The sequence below is a fragment of the Notamacropus eugenii genome, chromosome 1 (genome assembly GCF_028372415.1).
Source record: "Notamacropus eugenii isolate mMacEug1 chromosome 1, mMacEug1.pri_v2, whole genome shotgun sequence".
NCBI classification, from domain to species: Eukaryota; Metazoa; Chordata; class Mammalia; order Diprotodontia; family Macropodidae; genus Notamacropus; species Notamacropus eugenii.
In genome coordinates this window covers 228332647-228346244 of record NC_092872.1, presented here as the reverse complement: position 1 = coordinate 228346244, position 13598 = coordinate 228332647, and the positions used below count along the sequence as shown (strand labels likewise).

Below are 13598 nucleotides of genomic sequence, written 5' to 3'. Positions count from 1 at the left end.
GTTGTCCTTCATTCTTGAAGAGGACCAAAATGACATGACTATGTAGGTCAAGGAAGGTGCTGTACTCTGTGACCAAAGCAAAATTGCAGGAACTCAAAAGAAGTGTGAGATGTGAAATTTAGAGCCATCTCCACTGCAAACGTTCCTATGGAGTATTTGTCCCTAACTCATAGTAGAGCCTTCTGAGCTCATATTGGTCTGATCAGCCACAAGGATAATAGGTATGCCAGACAGAACATGAGGAGACATAGTGGTTGTATGATCTCACTGTTCTCCTAATTACAAAGTAGTCATCTACTATTTTAGTACCTACTATATACTAGGCACTGTGTCTAAAGTAGAGGTACAAAGAAGAGCAAAAAAACAGTCTCTGTTCAAAAGGAATTCACAATCTAATGTATCAATAAGATACATTGGAGGAAGTTTCAAAGGAAAGGCACTAAGATAATATAATTATAAAAGCTAGAATTTATATAGCATCTATATGTGCTAGGCACTGTTCTAAATGCTTTATAAATATTAGCCATTTGAGGGCCAAAATAACCCTGAGAGAAAAGGCACTGTTATTATCCCCATTTTATAGTTGAGCTAGATTAAATGACTTGCCTAGGGTCACAGAACTAGGAAGTGTCAGACCAGATTTTAACTCAGATCTTCCTGACTCCAGACCCAGCACTAGAGAGTGGATATATAATGGATAGCCATTATATCACCTGGCACCTGGCACAAAGAGTGCATTCATGGTTTGTAAAACTTCAGACTCAGTTGATCAGCATGCATTCATTTAGCATCTGTTGTGTGTCAGGTACTGTGTTAGGTGTCACAGATACAAAAATAGAAATCAAACTGACCCTGTCCTTTAGGCGCCTTCATCAGGGGAAGCAATGTATATCCTATTGCATAAATACCCAGGATATATACAGCAATACAGAGTTATTTGGGGAGGCAGCCTTGAGGGAGTACATGACAGGCATGAGGGATTGACAGGTTATGCAAAGATACAGGGACAGGAGCTGGAGTAGTGTGAACTACAGTATTTGAAGAATAATAATGTATAAGCTTGGAAAGATAGGATCAGAGGGTAACAGATATAGGTCATTGAGTCGGCCTCCTTTGTTTTATGTAAGAGAAAACTGAAGCTGTGGTTCAATGACTTGCTCAAGTTCATATGGCCAGTATGTGTTTAAGGCAGAATTCGAATCCATATCATCCTAACTCCATGTCCAGTCTTGTGTCCATTAGACCACACAAGCTGTAACCAGACTGGGAAGGGTTTGAAGTGCATCATCATGGAGTGTGTATTTGATTTTTGAGGGGTTATGGACCCCTGGAGCATTTTGAGTGGGGAATTATGTGGTCAAACTTGGGATCCAGGAATATCCCTTTGAAGTAATAGAAAGAGATCGGAGGGACACCCAACTAGATGACTGCTTCAGTATTCCAGGTGAAAGGTGGTAAAGCCTTGAAGTAAAGTGTTGTTCATGTGAATGTAGTGAATGGGAGGTGTGTGAAGATTGGGTATCTAATTGGATCTGGGGGATGTGGGAGAATGAAGAGTTAAGATTGCTTTGAGGCCATAAAACCCAGGTGACTGAGGATAGTGTTGTCCTCAACAGAAATAGAGAGGTTAGGAAGAAGGGAAAGTTCTCATGGAAAAGTAAGTTGTTTCAGGCATAGTAAGTTGGAGATGTCTATGGAGCATGTATTGGGAAATATGTGAGAGGCAGTTGTTAATGTAGGATTGGAGCTAGAGAGAGAAACTGGACTGGATATATAGTCGTCTGCATAGAGATAATAACAAACTGTGGAAGCTACCAAAATCACTAAGAAAGAAGATGCAGAAAGAGGAGAGAGAAAGAAGGCTGAGGAGAGAGTCTTGTGTTACAGCACAGTTAAGGATGGATATAGATAATGATTTTCTTAAAAAAAAAAAGATGTTTTGGTCTCAGAAGTCATAGGCATCATGAGTGGAATTATAAAATAGTCAGTGGACAATGCTTTTTTTTCTTAAAATCTTTTTCAACTAGTGTAGATTTGATTACAGTTCTTTGGAGCAAAATGTGGAAGGTAATGAGAGGAGATATGTATATAAGATTGCACTTTGCCGCTTACTAGTCTTAAGATTATCCATGAATATTATCATCTTTGGGCCTCTGTTTTTTCATCTGCCAAGCAGATATAATAATACCTGTCCTGTCTACCTCACAGATTGCTGTGAAATTCAAATGATAGAATATATTAGAAGCTGCTTTGATAAAGCACTATGCAAGTATTTGCATTTTTTCATAGTGGGTTTTCTCACCAATAGATATATCTGTACAACTTAAATTCTTTTCATGGTATCATTTCAAGCCCTGAAAAAGCCATTTAAAGTCCAAAGAACACATGATGAACTTCAGAATTCCTGTGTAGATAAGCATTTCAGATTCCTGTCTTTCCCATTTTCTGGTTTTTATTAGGGCTATACTAGTCTAATAATAGTTCTTACATTGTGATACTGTTATTTGTCCTACAAACAGTACTCCAACTTGCAAAGTTTTTTTTTTAATTTACTACCTTTGCTAATGTATGATGCATTTTTAGTAAGTTGTTTTTAAAAATTACATGAACAGCACTTAATTTGTTTGATAATTTTAGAAAACTAGCCTAAGTTTCTGGGAGATTAGCATTACGTCAAAGCCCTTTTCTCAGCGACCAAGGAGAACGTATATCCAGGGTACTCCTCAGCCTGCCATTGTCTTGGATGTTTTGCCAGGCTCTTTCTGTGAAGGCTGCTATCTTTTCATAGAATTAATCAGTGTGATCTTGGAAAGAATATTCATTAAGATTTTTTTCTTCTGAAACTTCTTTGATTCTTATAATATTTTTTTTTGTAACTCACAGGAAAAAAAGTTTTTTATCCAGTGGTGTTCAGTCTTTATAATCCTGCTATTGTTTATGCCAATCAAGATGTGCCACCACCAGTTGATCAGCAGTTAGTAAGTATTGTTCCATTATATTGACAGGTTTAAAAATACTTTGTTGTTTCCTAGAATTATCTCTTTGTTTTTAAATCTGATCAGAAAAAGTTAGCACTGATCTGAAACAAATCCTTTTTAAATACAGTTTTTAATTTTCTTAAATGTCTTGAAATTTGCCAGTCTTAAATATGTTTTTGCCAAATAAAGTAAGTTTCAAATAATTAACAAAAAAATCAAATTTTAAGTAAAAACTATTTTATGGAGTCTGGGTCTGAGATATTTCTGGTTATGTCAGAGTATTGCTTAAATGCTAAAGGTGACATGTTTAGTTTTTTAAATGCAAATTTCTTTGAGTGAACTTTGACTTTAGATATTACTACTCTGAATTTAAGATATTCTGGTCTCAGCTTTTCTACTAACTTTCTTAAAGTGGCAAGAATTTAATTCACAGACATTGTTAACAGAAGTTTCAGAATATGTTTAAATGCTCATAATTTTGTATAGATTATGTGTCTTATTTTTGTTCAAGATAGAAAATAGTTACATTTGGAGTGTTATATTTGATTTGCTTTTTACTTATTTTTATGTAGTCAAAACTCAACTAGCTGTTTTATTGATTAAAATGAAAAATGATTCAGATTTATTGTTAAAGGTCCACAAAAAAGACTCTGGATTCTGGCGAGATTTTGGTTTTGGAATGACTTGTCAATATCGAACAGATTTTCTGACTATTGGTAAGTTACATTCAGTCAATCTATAACATTTTCCTTAACTTTTAAGGCTAGAGTTTCTGTGACCATTGATATCTGACCCCTTACTGTATTTACTTTGATGTCAAATCTTTATTTGTGTTTGACAGTGTTTTCTTATTAAAATAGAAATTTCTATTTTCAAAGAGGGTACTGAGGTTGAGAGGCAAAGTGTGGGGAAGGCATATAAAAGTTTTGGTATGGAAGGATCAAAAGATAAAAAATTCCCTGCCACTTAGTGAGAGGGCATCAGTTTATAAAATGTCACAAGGATTTAATTTATGTGGAAGTTAATTTCTTTAAATCTTTAAAACTTTTTAATCTGTTAAAGTACCTCAATTAGTTTTGGATAATTCTACAAAAATGAATTCTTGAATACTATTAATGTTTTCATTGAACTTATAATGTTGTTATTCAAAGAACTCAAAAGCATTACTTATGTAGGTAATACAAATTTAGTGGCAAAATTGTTTGCATTTTTAGGTAAATTCTCTTACCTGTTGCTTTAGAGGCACGAATAATAAGGTTTTACATTCCTTATATCCAGTGATTGGAATTAAAATAACAAATTAGGGAAGTGATATAATGGAAGAAGACCTAGGTTTAATTCAGGTTCTGTTACTTCTATATCAGGCAATTCATTTTTGGCATTTTGAGGCTAAATTACCCTCTGAGTTTGGCTGGATGATTTCTAAGGTCCCTTTTAGCCTTTGATATGTATTGGTCAAAATAATTCTTCCAACTATCATAATCAAGAAAAAAAAATTTTATAAACTGACACAGAAAAATAAGTAAATCTTAATAATGACCATAATTTTGTTCAGTAAACTGAAAAATTGGTTACTAATAATATCAATTTTGATTTTGCAGGTGGATTTGATTTGGAAGTAAAAGGATGGGGTGGAGAGGATGTTCATCTGTATAGAAAATACTTACGTGGTAATCTTATTGTTATTCGGACCCCAGTTCCTGGTCTTTTTCACCTGTGGCATGAGAAGCACTGTGCTGATGAGCTGACCCCAGAGCAGTATCGTATGTGTATCCAGTCAAAAGCCATGAATGAAGCTTCTCACTCACATCTTGGAATGCTTGTGTTCAGAGAGGAAATAGAGACTCATCTCCATAAACAAGCATATAGGACAAATAGTGAACCTATTGGATAAATTACACCATCATTTTAATATATTATAATATGAACAACAACCAGCACTATTCACTTGCCTTAATTAGTTTACAAATGCAGTGCCTCTCTCAAAGAACTTTTTATATTTCAGATCTTTCTGTGCTCAACACAATTCAGTTATCTGAAGTAAGAAGAAAAAGCAAGTGTTTAACTGAAATCCTTAATCTTGTGAAAATACAGCAGCAAAGAACAACTGCCCAATTTGGTTCAATGAGTTCTTATACTGTCTATCTCAGTTGTGGTACTATGCTTTTTAGACACGACTTGATTATGTCTTTGCATTTGATTAGTTAATTTATCCTGCTAATGGCATTAGTAGCATATTTATATTTAGAAGACAGCATGTTGTTTTCTGCTAAATAACAAGGGGCCAAGCTTTTTGTGTCTGAATGAGATCTATGGTCATCGAGTACTTAGTTGCTCTTCCTAAGAGAAAGAGTAGCCAAAGTAGTTAGCAGAAGAAAATTGGCTCACCCGTGTTATTCTCCCAAGTACAACAGTAGCAAAGATTGAAACTTAATACCTTTGAATCAATTCATTGTTTCGCCCACAAATCTGTGAGAAAATGTGTGGCAATGAAAAACTCACTGAAAAACTTGATTTTAGGAGAGAGTACATGGCTGGACTAGATATATAACATTAATGTGCCATTACATTCTTAATCATCACATTACAAGGTTAGTAATTATATAGGAAAAATGGTAGCTACGCTATTTTTATACTAAGGAGAATAAAGTATATCAAGGATTTTTGACTAATAGCATTAAGGAATGTTAGTTGAAAGGGACGTTAGAGATCATGTAGTTCAATACCCTTGTTATACAACTGAGGAAACAAGTAATTTGCTTGAGGACACACAACTAGATAAGTGGAAGACAGTACCAGGAACTAGACTGTCTGCACTGTCAGTCCAGTGCTTTTCCACCCCACTTGCTGTCTTCACAGAACTTTCATTTATGTTGGTTAATAATTCTGTATGAAGCAGCAGTTAGTGTATACATGAACAGCATTTGCTTATGTAAACTAAGCAAACAGTCCTTTGGGAGAATTGCAGAATATTTAAAGACTGTAAATTTAAATGAATAGACTTTTTTTTTTAATCTTTCTATCACTATCCATAACAAAGGAAACAACCATTTAATAATGCCCATTTTCTGATGTATGTTGAAAGGTACTATTTTTATGGGAAAACTTCCTTGTGTAGTCTCTTTGGGTTGCTAAGTTAGAACTTCACAGGAAATGACTCAGTTTACGTGCCATAAGACATCATTGATTTGGAATAATAGAAAATGAACAATGTAACATGTTGAATATCTCAAATATTTTAAAAGATCCATTTTATTAAAGTATAATTTATAAATGGAGATATATGTGAATATTACTAATGAGGCGTAATATATGATTTAAAAATCACATTTACAGTAAACCTTATAATGTATCACAAACAAATAATTACTATGACATAAACTTATAGGAGTTGTTTTATTTGGAAGTTGGAAATATGTCAAAGGAATGCTTAATTTTTAAGATCTTTTGTTTGAAAAAGGTACTGATTTTTATTTTCACTTTTTTCCACTTATTTTCACTAAATTTGTGAAAATGTAAAGGAAAAAATATTTTGAACCTTTGACTAAATAAGAGTCATGCTATATTTGAATTGTTACAATTTCCAAATTAGTGGGATCTGTTAGGTTTTACTGTAGTTTTGATCATTTTTCAGTTCACCTCTACTTGAATGAGGTTGGATTTAGGCATTTAAGATATGGGATAAGATATACTGTTAAAAAATTATTCTGGACATCATTTGTACATAAATTGCCTGTTATTTATTGTGAAGACCAGTGTATTATGGTATTTAAGATGAAAGAATGTAATCATTTGCAAAAGATAAACTGCAACTATTTCTTTTTGTATGTCAGAATTAGGTACCTTTTATGCTTTTGAATAGCTTTTTATTTAAGTATGAAAATTATGAAATGGAAACATTACCATGTTTTCATCATTGTATGGTACCAGTAAAATATTTTTATTACCAGTAGTGGTCTGAAAATGTGATCTTTTTTTAAAATTTTAATGTAAGCTACAATGTTTGCTTCCCCCTTACAAACCAACAACTGAGAAATATAGGAGACTCTGTACTGTTTTAAGTAGGTAGTCAATCAGTCAAGCTGCTACTCAGATATTAATTACACAATGTATTTAGAAGATCTGTTTAGATCTAGAAAAGATCTTAGAGGGCCTGATTCATTTACTCATTTAGTTATTGGCAGAAGTGAGTGGTTACTAATTTCCTCCTATATGTGGTCAACAAATTTTGTTATATGAAAATTTCATAGTACTGATGATTTTAAAGATTCTTCTCGTATTTCTATTCAAGATTTGACCTATAGTTTTCTTCATTCTCTTTTACTTTGCTCAAAGAACCTCTGATCTTCGGTCACATGTCATTGGATGCAGGTTGCCACAACACTGTGCCAAAGTTCTTTTATAAAAATATTTCCTTGGGTAGAAATAACCTTGCTGGTAAGGATTAATTATGGAAATAGGCCCATTTGAGATTTTCTACAAAATAGAAGCCTCAATGGGAAGGTTCATCTTACACGGGAAAGTATATCTTCTAGTAAGTGCCAGAAACTGCCTGGTTTAATTGCTTTGTCGTTAAAGTGGCACCTCATTGAAATTTTTGAAAGGCTAACATTTTCTTTGGGACTTGCAATTTTTCAAAAGTTTTTGAGATGAGGTTATAGCTGGAAGAAAAAAACAAACAATTTTATAGTTACTTGGAGGAGATAGCATGCCTAGAGGAGTATAAATTTGGACCTTACATAAATACCAACTTAACTAATTTAAAGAAAATTCATTTCTTTTTCAGTTGGTTTGTTTTGCTAACTTTTATAATGGATTTGTTCCTCTGCCTACATGTCACTATCTATTGGGTTATAGACTCTAGTCTTTGAAGTTTGGGACTGTATCTGACATCATCTAGTGTCAAGTGGTGTGTTCAGGGAGGACCAGTACCTTTGGTGTGATGGCTGCTGAGCCCTTCTCAGGGCTTCTTTTCACTTTTGTTATCTACCTGGTCCACCCAACTCTCGCCTGTGGCTCCAAGAAGTTGCAGCATGTGCAGAGGCCACACCCTGGTAAACTGTTTCAGCAGACGGGCCAAACCAGGTTGAGGGTAACCAAGGAGTCTCAAAGTTAGGAGGGGTGTCTACCCCAAGCATGTGAAGACTTCCCCTGATGGAATGGGCGGATATGAGAACAATTTGTTCCAATGGCCATGAAGGCAGTTGAAGCAGATGATGTGGAGTGCTTAGAACTTGGTTAGACACCGAAGATGCCAAGGTCATGCATTGCATCCTGAGCCTTCACCAGTCATCTTGTCTCTGTCCTGCCACTGGGCTATGATGACTCTGGAGGAGAGAGAGTGAGGCTGATGACCTCATGCAACTGTGCCTCACTTAAGTCCAATTTACTCATGAATCAAAAGACATCACACATATCATTTTACTACCAACTATCTGTGCCCAACCTGTGGTAGAGCATTCTGAGCTCGTGGTGGTCTGATTAGCCATTGGACACACTGAAAATTGACTTTATCATGGTGATGTCATTTTGGTCCTCTTCGAGAATGAAGGACAACAACCAGTAGTTCCCTAGTAAATGTTTATTGAATCAACGATTGCTTTTCATTTGGCAGTGGCTACTAAAAAGTTCTGAATTTCTCTGATTCACTCTATTACTAGTGTTTTCTTAACAATTTTTGAAAAGCCTCATTGGGTAGGGGAGAAGCTTGCTGTTAAAAAAAAGTTTGTAATTCTTTTTGTAGTAATTTCTTCCAGATTTGTTTTCTGTCTTGTAAGTTTTGCATGAATGAGGTAGCATACCTATAGTTCAGCTATGTTAATGCTAAGAGTTATCCAGAACTTATCCTGTATTTATAGGTTTTGAGAAATAGCAGTTCATCCGTTGATCAGACAGTTGTTGGATGAATGTTTGCTACAGAAAAGATGCTTTTGCTGTGGATATAGAATTGCTGCAAAAGTAGCATAGAACTCTTAGTTCTTTCACCATAGGGATTATTAGTTTATTATAACTAAATTAAGCCTATATTTCTGGCTTCCTTTTTCTTTCCTTTCTCTGTGTAGTTCAGTGGGCTTGTGGTTGTAACTTGGACTGCAGTTGTAATGAAATTGTCAAGGTTCCACAAAGAGTTTGAGGGTTTTTACTTTATATCCATAGATACTGTATGCATGGCTTTTCGTTTTCATCGAAGTGTTATATAATGTTCTGTTTTATTTAAGGACCATTCTTTGAATTGAATTGAGTATGGTAGGATTAAAGAAAAAACTAAATTGCACTAAAATGAATAATCTTTTAAGGCATTACAATGATTCTTGATGTGCTTTATAAGTAATGCAACATCTTTGAAATTGTTACTCCCTTCAGGAGCTCATTTAGTATGACTGAATCTAGCCTAGTTTCCTCAGACTACATTGAGGCAATCATGTGTCTGTTTTAGATGAATTTGGAAACATTCTAGTTTTGTCTGCCAAATCTGGTCTGATAAACTGATTTGGTTTAGTGACTTGAGAATGTGGGGGTGAGGGTAACAGAACATGCTTGCCTGGTGCTGCTTAGTCTAGGTTAGAGCACCATCTGGAGGACGCAAGAGACATGACAAGCAACTAATAGGGAGGGAGTTTGGAAGGGAAATTTCCTTTTTCTTATGGGCAAAAAGGAAAGAAACTGAATGACAAAACAGTTAATAGCTTCATGTAGTCTTGTCAGGAAGGAGTGTTAATTACTTTATGTTCCACTTGAGCAAGCACCTTGGTACCTTTGTTGGGCAGATTAATCTTAAGATTCGCAGGTTAGTTAATATAATCCAGAGCTTTACTTTCGGATCCTAAGGAGAGTTGGCTGAGGACTGAGATCTATTGTTGCTGAGCTTCTGAATCCCCAGGAAGTCCTGTTCCTCATTCACTTGAGCTGGTTGGTGGGTGTTTTTGTCACATGGATAGCAGTTTGGTTCCTGAATGTCTCAGAAGAGCTTCCATAAATTAGTGGTCTAATAGATGTATGTTTTCCTCTGTAAGATAGGCTCTTCCAAATGTTTGCACATACTGTTTCTTAAGACTTGGTTTTGCAGGTGTGTACATGCTTTTGTCTTTGCCATTCAGATTACAGTGTAGCATCCTTGTTATATGTTCAGTATCTCAATCGAGGTCATGGAATGACAGTTTTTAGTTTTAAGTCTAAATTTCAAAGGAACATTTATTTTGTGGAGAGTGATAAGAACAGGTACAATTTTATAATTTAACAGAATTTGAATATTGTATAATCCATCACATTTCCCTTACCAAACTTAGTGAACAAGCATTTATTAATCATTTACTATGTGCCATGTATTTTGCTAAGTGCTGGGAAAAAAATCCCTAATTAACAAATGTTTACCAGGGGGTTAATAGTTAAGTCTTCTCCTTGTGTTTTTTCTCTATAAAAATGTTTATTATTATATTTTGTTTTTCTATCACCATACATTCTTAATATATCACTCCTCTTCACCCAAAGAGTTATATTCATTTTAGTAATGAATAAAAGAGAAAAAATAGTTCAACAAAACTAGCCATCACATCAGCCAAATTAACAATATACATAATATTTTGTATTTGTATATGATGATGCAGTGGGTAGGGTACTGGGCATGAAGTCTGGAGAACTCATCTTCCTGAGGTAAATTCTTACTTCAGGCACTAGCTGTGTCACCTTGGGCTAGTCATTTTACTGTCTGCTTTAATTTCCTCATCTGTAAAATGAACTGGAGAAGGAAATGGCAAACCACTCCAGTCTCTTTGCCAAGAAAACCCCAAAAGGGGTCACAAAGAATTGGACACAACTGAAGATGACTGAACAACAACATATATCCCCCACTTCTGCAAAGAATGGAAGGAGTGACATACTTTTGACTCAGCATTCTTATGACTCTTCTCTGGGGCCAAGTTTGGTCATTATAATTTTTCAGTATGCAGTTAAAATTTTCCCCAATTGACCATTTCTTTTCTTATTCTAGTTGAATAAATTGTTTGTGCAAAAACTTTTCAATTTAGTGTAGCTGAAATTATTTTATATTTTGTGATCACTTCTATGCTTTGATTAAGAATTCTTCCCCTATAACAAAAAACTTGAAATAAAGAAAATTTTGTTGGGGCCTTGACTAAACAAATTGTACATGAATATCAAGAAGTAATAGTGTGCTATGACAAATGATAAACTTGATCGATACAGAGATGCATGGAAAGATTTATATGAACTAATGCACTGTGAATAAGCAGAACCAGGAAAAGAATATAGACAACTACAACAATGGAAATGGAAAGAACAGCAAAAATAAAGCAATAGGAACTGAATGCTGTTGAACTGTAATGACCAAGCATGACCCCAGAGAGCAGATATGAGAAGACACCTTGATCTTTTAGAGAAGCAGAAGTTCATAGGTATAGGATACTAAGTATAATGCTAGAATTTCTGAATGGGTTGTTTCACTTTGCAGAATTTTTTTCTTCCTTTATGCTTCTTTATACATAATGGCCCTCTGGAAGGGGGAGGAAAACTGTAGTGAGAAATATAAGTGATTGAAAAATACATACACATATACACAAAAATTATTTTAAAAAATATTCCCCACCTAGCTAGTAAAAGATACTGGATTTGGTTCTCTTTTTAAATAGTATTAAGTTTAATAATTAGATCATGTATCCATTTTAAATTTGTCATCCTAGGGTTTGGAGTAAGTTTTTGGTTTAAACTTAATTTCTATTAAATTGCTCTCTAGTTTCCTGAGCAATTTTTGTAAAAAAAAAAAAAGTTGTTCTTCAAGTACTTAATGTTTTTGAGTTTATTGTATTCTGTATTGTTGGTCTTAGTTTCTGGTTCTTATCAAGTCTGTTCTGCTGATTCCCTTCCATATTTTTAAATCCATATGAAATAGTTTTTATTACTTCTTTACATCTTAATTTGAGTTCTGGAAAAGCTATTATCCTTCATTACTACTTTTTTTCATTATTTCCCTTCAGGTTCTACCAGATGAATTTTCTAATTACTTTGTCTAGCTATTTAAGGTATCCCCTTGGTAGTTTGATATAGCATTAAATTTGTAAGTTATTTTAGCTAGTATTGTCACTTTTATTATCTTGGCACTCAACTTCGCAAATTTCCATCCTGGGACTAACTATACTGTTGTAATTAGTGAGAATCCACTATTGAGGCAGCCCTAAACCTGAGCATGTTTTACCATCTTCTTGCAATTCACCCTGATATACATGAGTGAATCTCTCTTTGCATCTTGCTCTGAAAAAAAAATCCAATACTACCATTGCTTTTGAAAAGGACAGGTTGACCTTGTTGTTATAATCCCCATCTCTGTAACTTCCCAAGCCCAGACATCCCTTTCTGAAGATCTTTGGCCTATTTGTGATATTTTTCCCCATTAAAATATGTACACTTTTTGAGATCAGGGATTTTGTGAGAGGTTTAAGGGTTGGTATTTGTTTCTTCAGTATTTAGCACAGTTGTCTGCATGTGAGCAAATGATTATTTTTCTCTCACTTTTTTGTTCATTTCATTCATTCATTTTTATCTTCATTGTGCCTTCGTAGATAGACTCCCAGATATTCAATATATTTTGAAATTATTTTAAATGGGTCTTCCTCTTCTGTGTATCGTGCTACATTGCTGAAGCTATTTATTGTTTCTTTCATGATTCTCTAGAACTTTCCACGTAAATTATCATGTCATAATCAAATAGGGATAGTTTCATCTCCTCTTTGCCTAACTTTATGCATTCAATTTCTCTTAGTGTTATTGCTAGCATTATCCTGCTGAGAAGTGAAATGAAAAAGTAATTGATTTGAAAAATAGCAGAAATTAGACTTTCTCCCATTTTGAGAAGCTACATTATTGCCAAATAATTCCTTATTAATGGGATCTTCTAATCGGCTTTGAAGACCTTAATAAGGAATGAAACCCTGAAAAAAATTGTTGTATTTTGTTTTTACATTATATTTGCAAATTATCTCTTTTGGGAGAAATCTTTTTTTTTGTTTTTATTAGTAGTAGTATTTTTAATGCCCAATTATACATTTATGGGGAAGACCTGGCTTTACAGATATTTATCTAATGAAATCTGGGGGAACTTCATTAATACTAAATAACAGCTAAATTTTATATAGACCTTTAAATTTATCATAGTGCTTTACATTTATTATCCCATTTGATACATATAATAACCCTTGAGGTTGGGTTGTTATTCCCATTTTACATTTGAGATAAAAGGCTGAGAAAAGTTTGGTACCATGTCTAGGATAACGCATTGTTTAGGATAGTGTCTAGTGTTTAGGACAACACAACTAGTGTCAGAGACAGCATTCAAACTCAGGCTTTTCCAACTCAAATCCCAGTGGTCTATCTGCTATACACCCAGACTGCCTTAGTCAGTTGATCACAAGCTTCATATGCATCAACATTATGAAGACTACTGAAAATTTGGGGTATCTAGGTGGTACCACACTGCATACAGTGCCAGGCCTGGAATCAGGAAGACTCATCTTCCCTACTTCTAATCTGGCTTCAGACATTTACTAGGTGGGTGACCCTGTGTAAGTCACTTAACCCTGTTGGTTTCAGTTCCTCATCTGTAAAATAAGA

The 13598-nt window shown here is 34.5% G+C and overlaps 1 protein-coding gene across 3 annotated transcripts in view; it reads left to right on the top strand.

Annotated features, from left to right (window-relative positions):
* CSGALNACT2 (chondroitin sulfate N-acetylgalactosaminyltransferase 2) overlaps positions 1 to 6930 on the top strand; it is a 47348-nt gene extending 40418 nt beyond the window's left edge. For all 3 annotated transcript variants that reach the window (XM_072628012.1, XM_072628010.1, XM_072628011.1), the window contains 3 exons: positions 2884 to 2978; positions 3613 to 3694; positions 4580 to 6930. In XM_072628012.1, coding sequence (XP_072484113.1) covers positions 2884 to 2978; positions 3613 to 3694; positions 4580 to 4872 — 470 coding nt within the window. In that variant the 3' untranslated portion in view covers positions 4873 to 6930. The remainder of the gene's footprint in view (positions 1 to 2883; positions 2979 to 3612; positions 3695 to 4579) is intronic.
* Positions 6931 to 13598: the final 6668 nt, after the last annotated feature.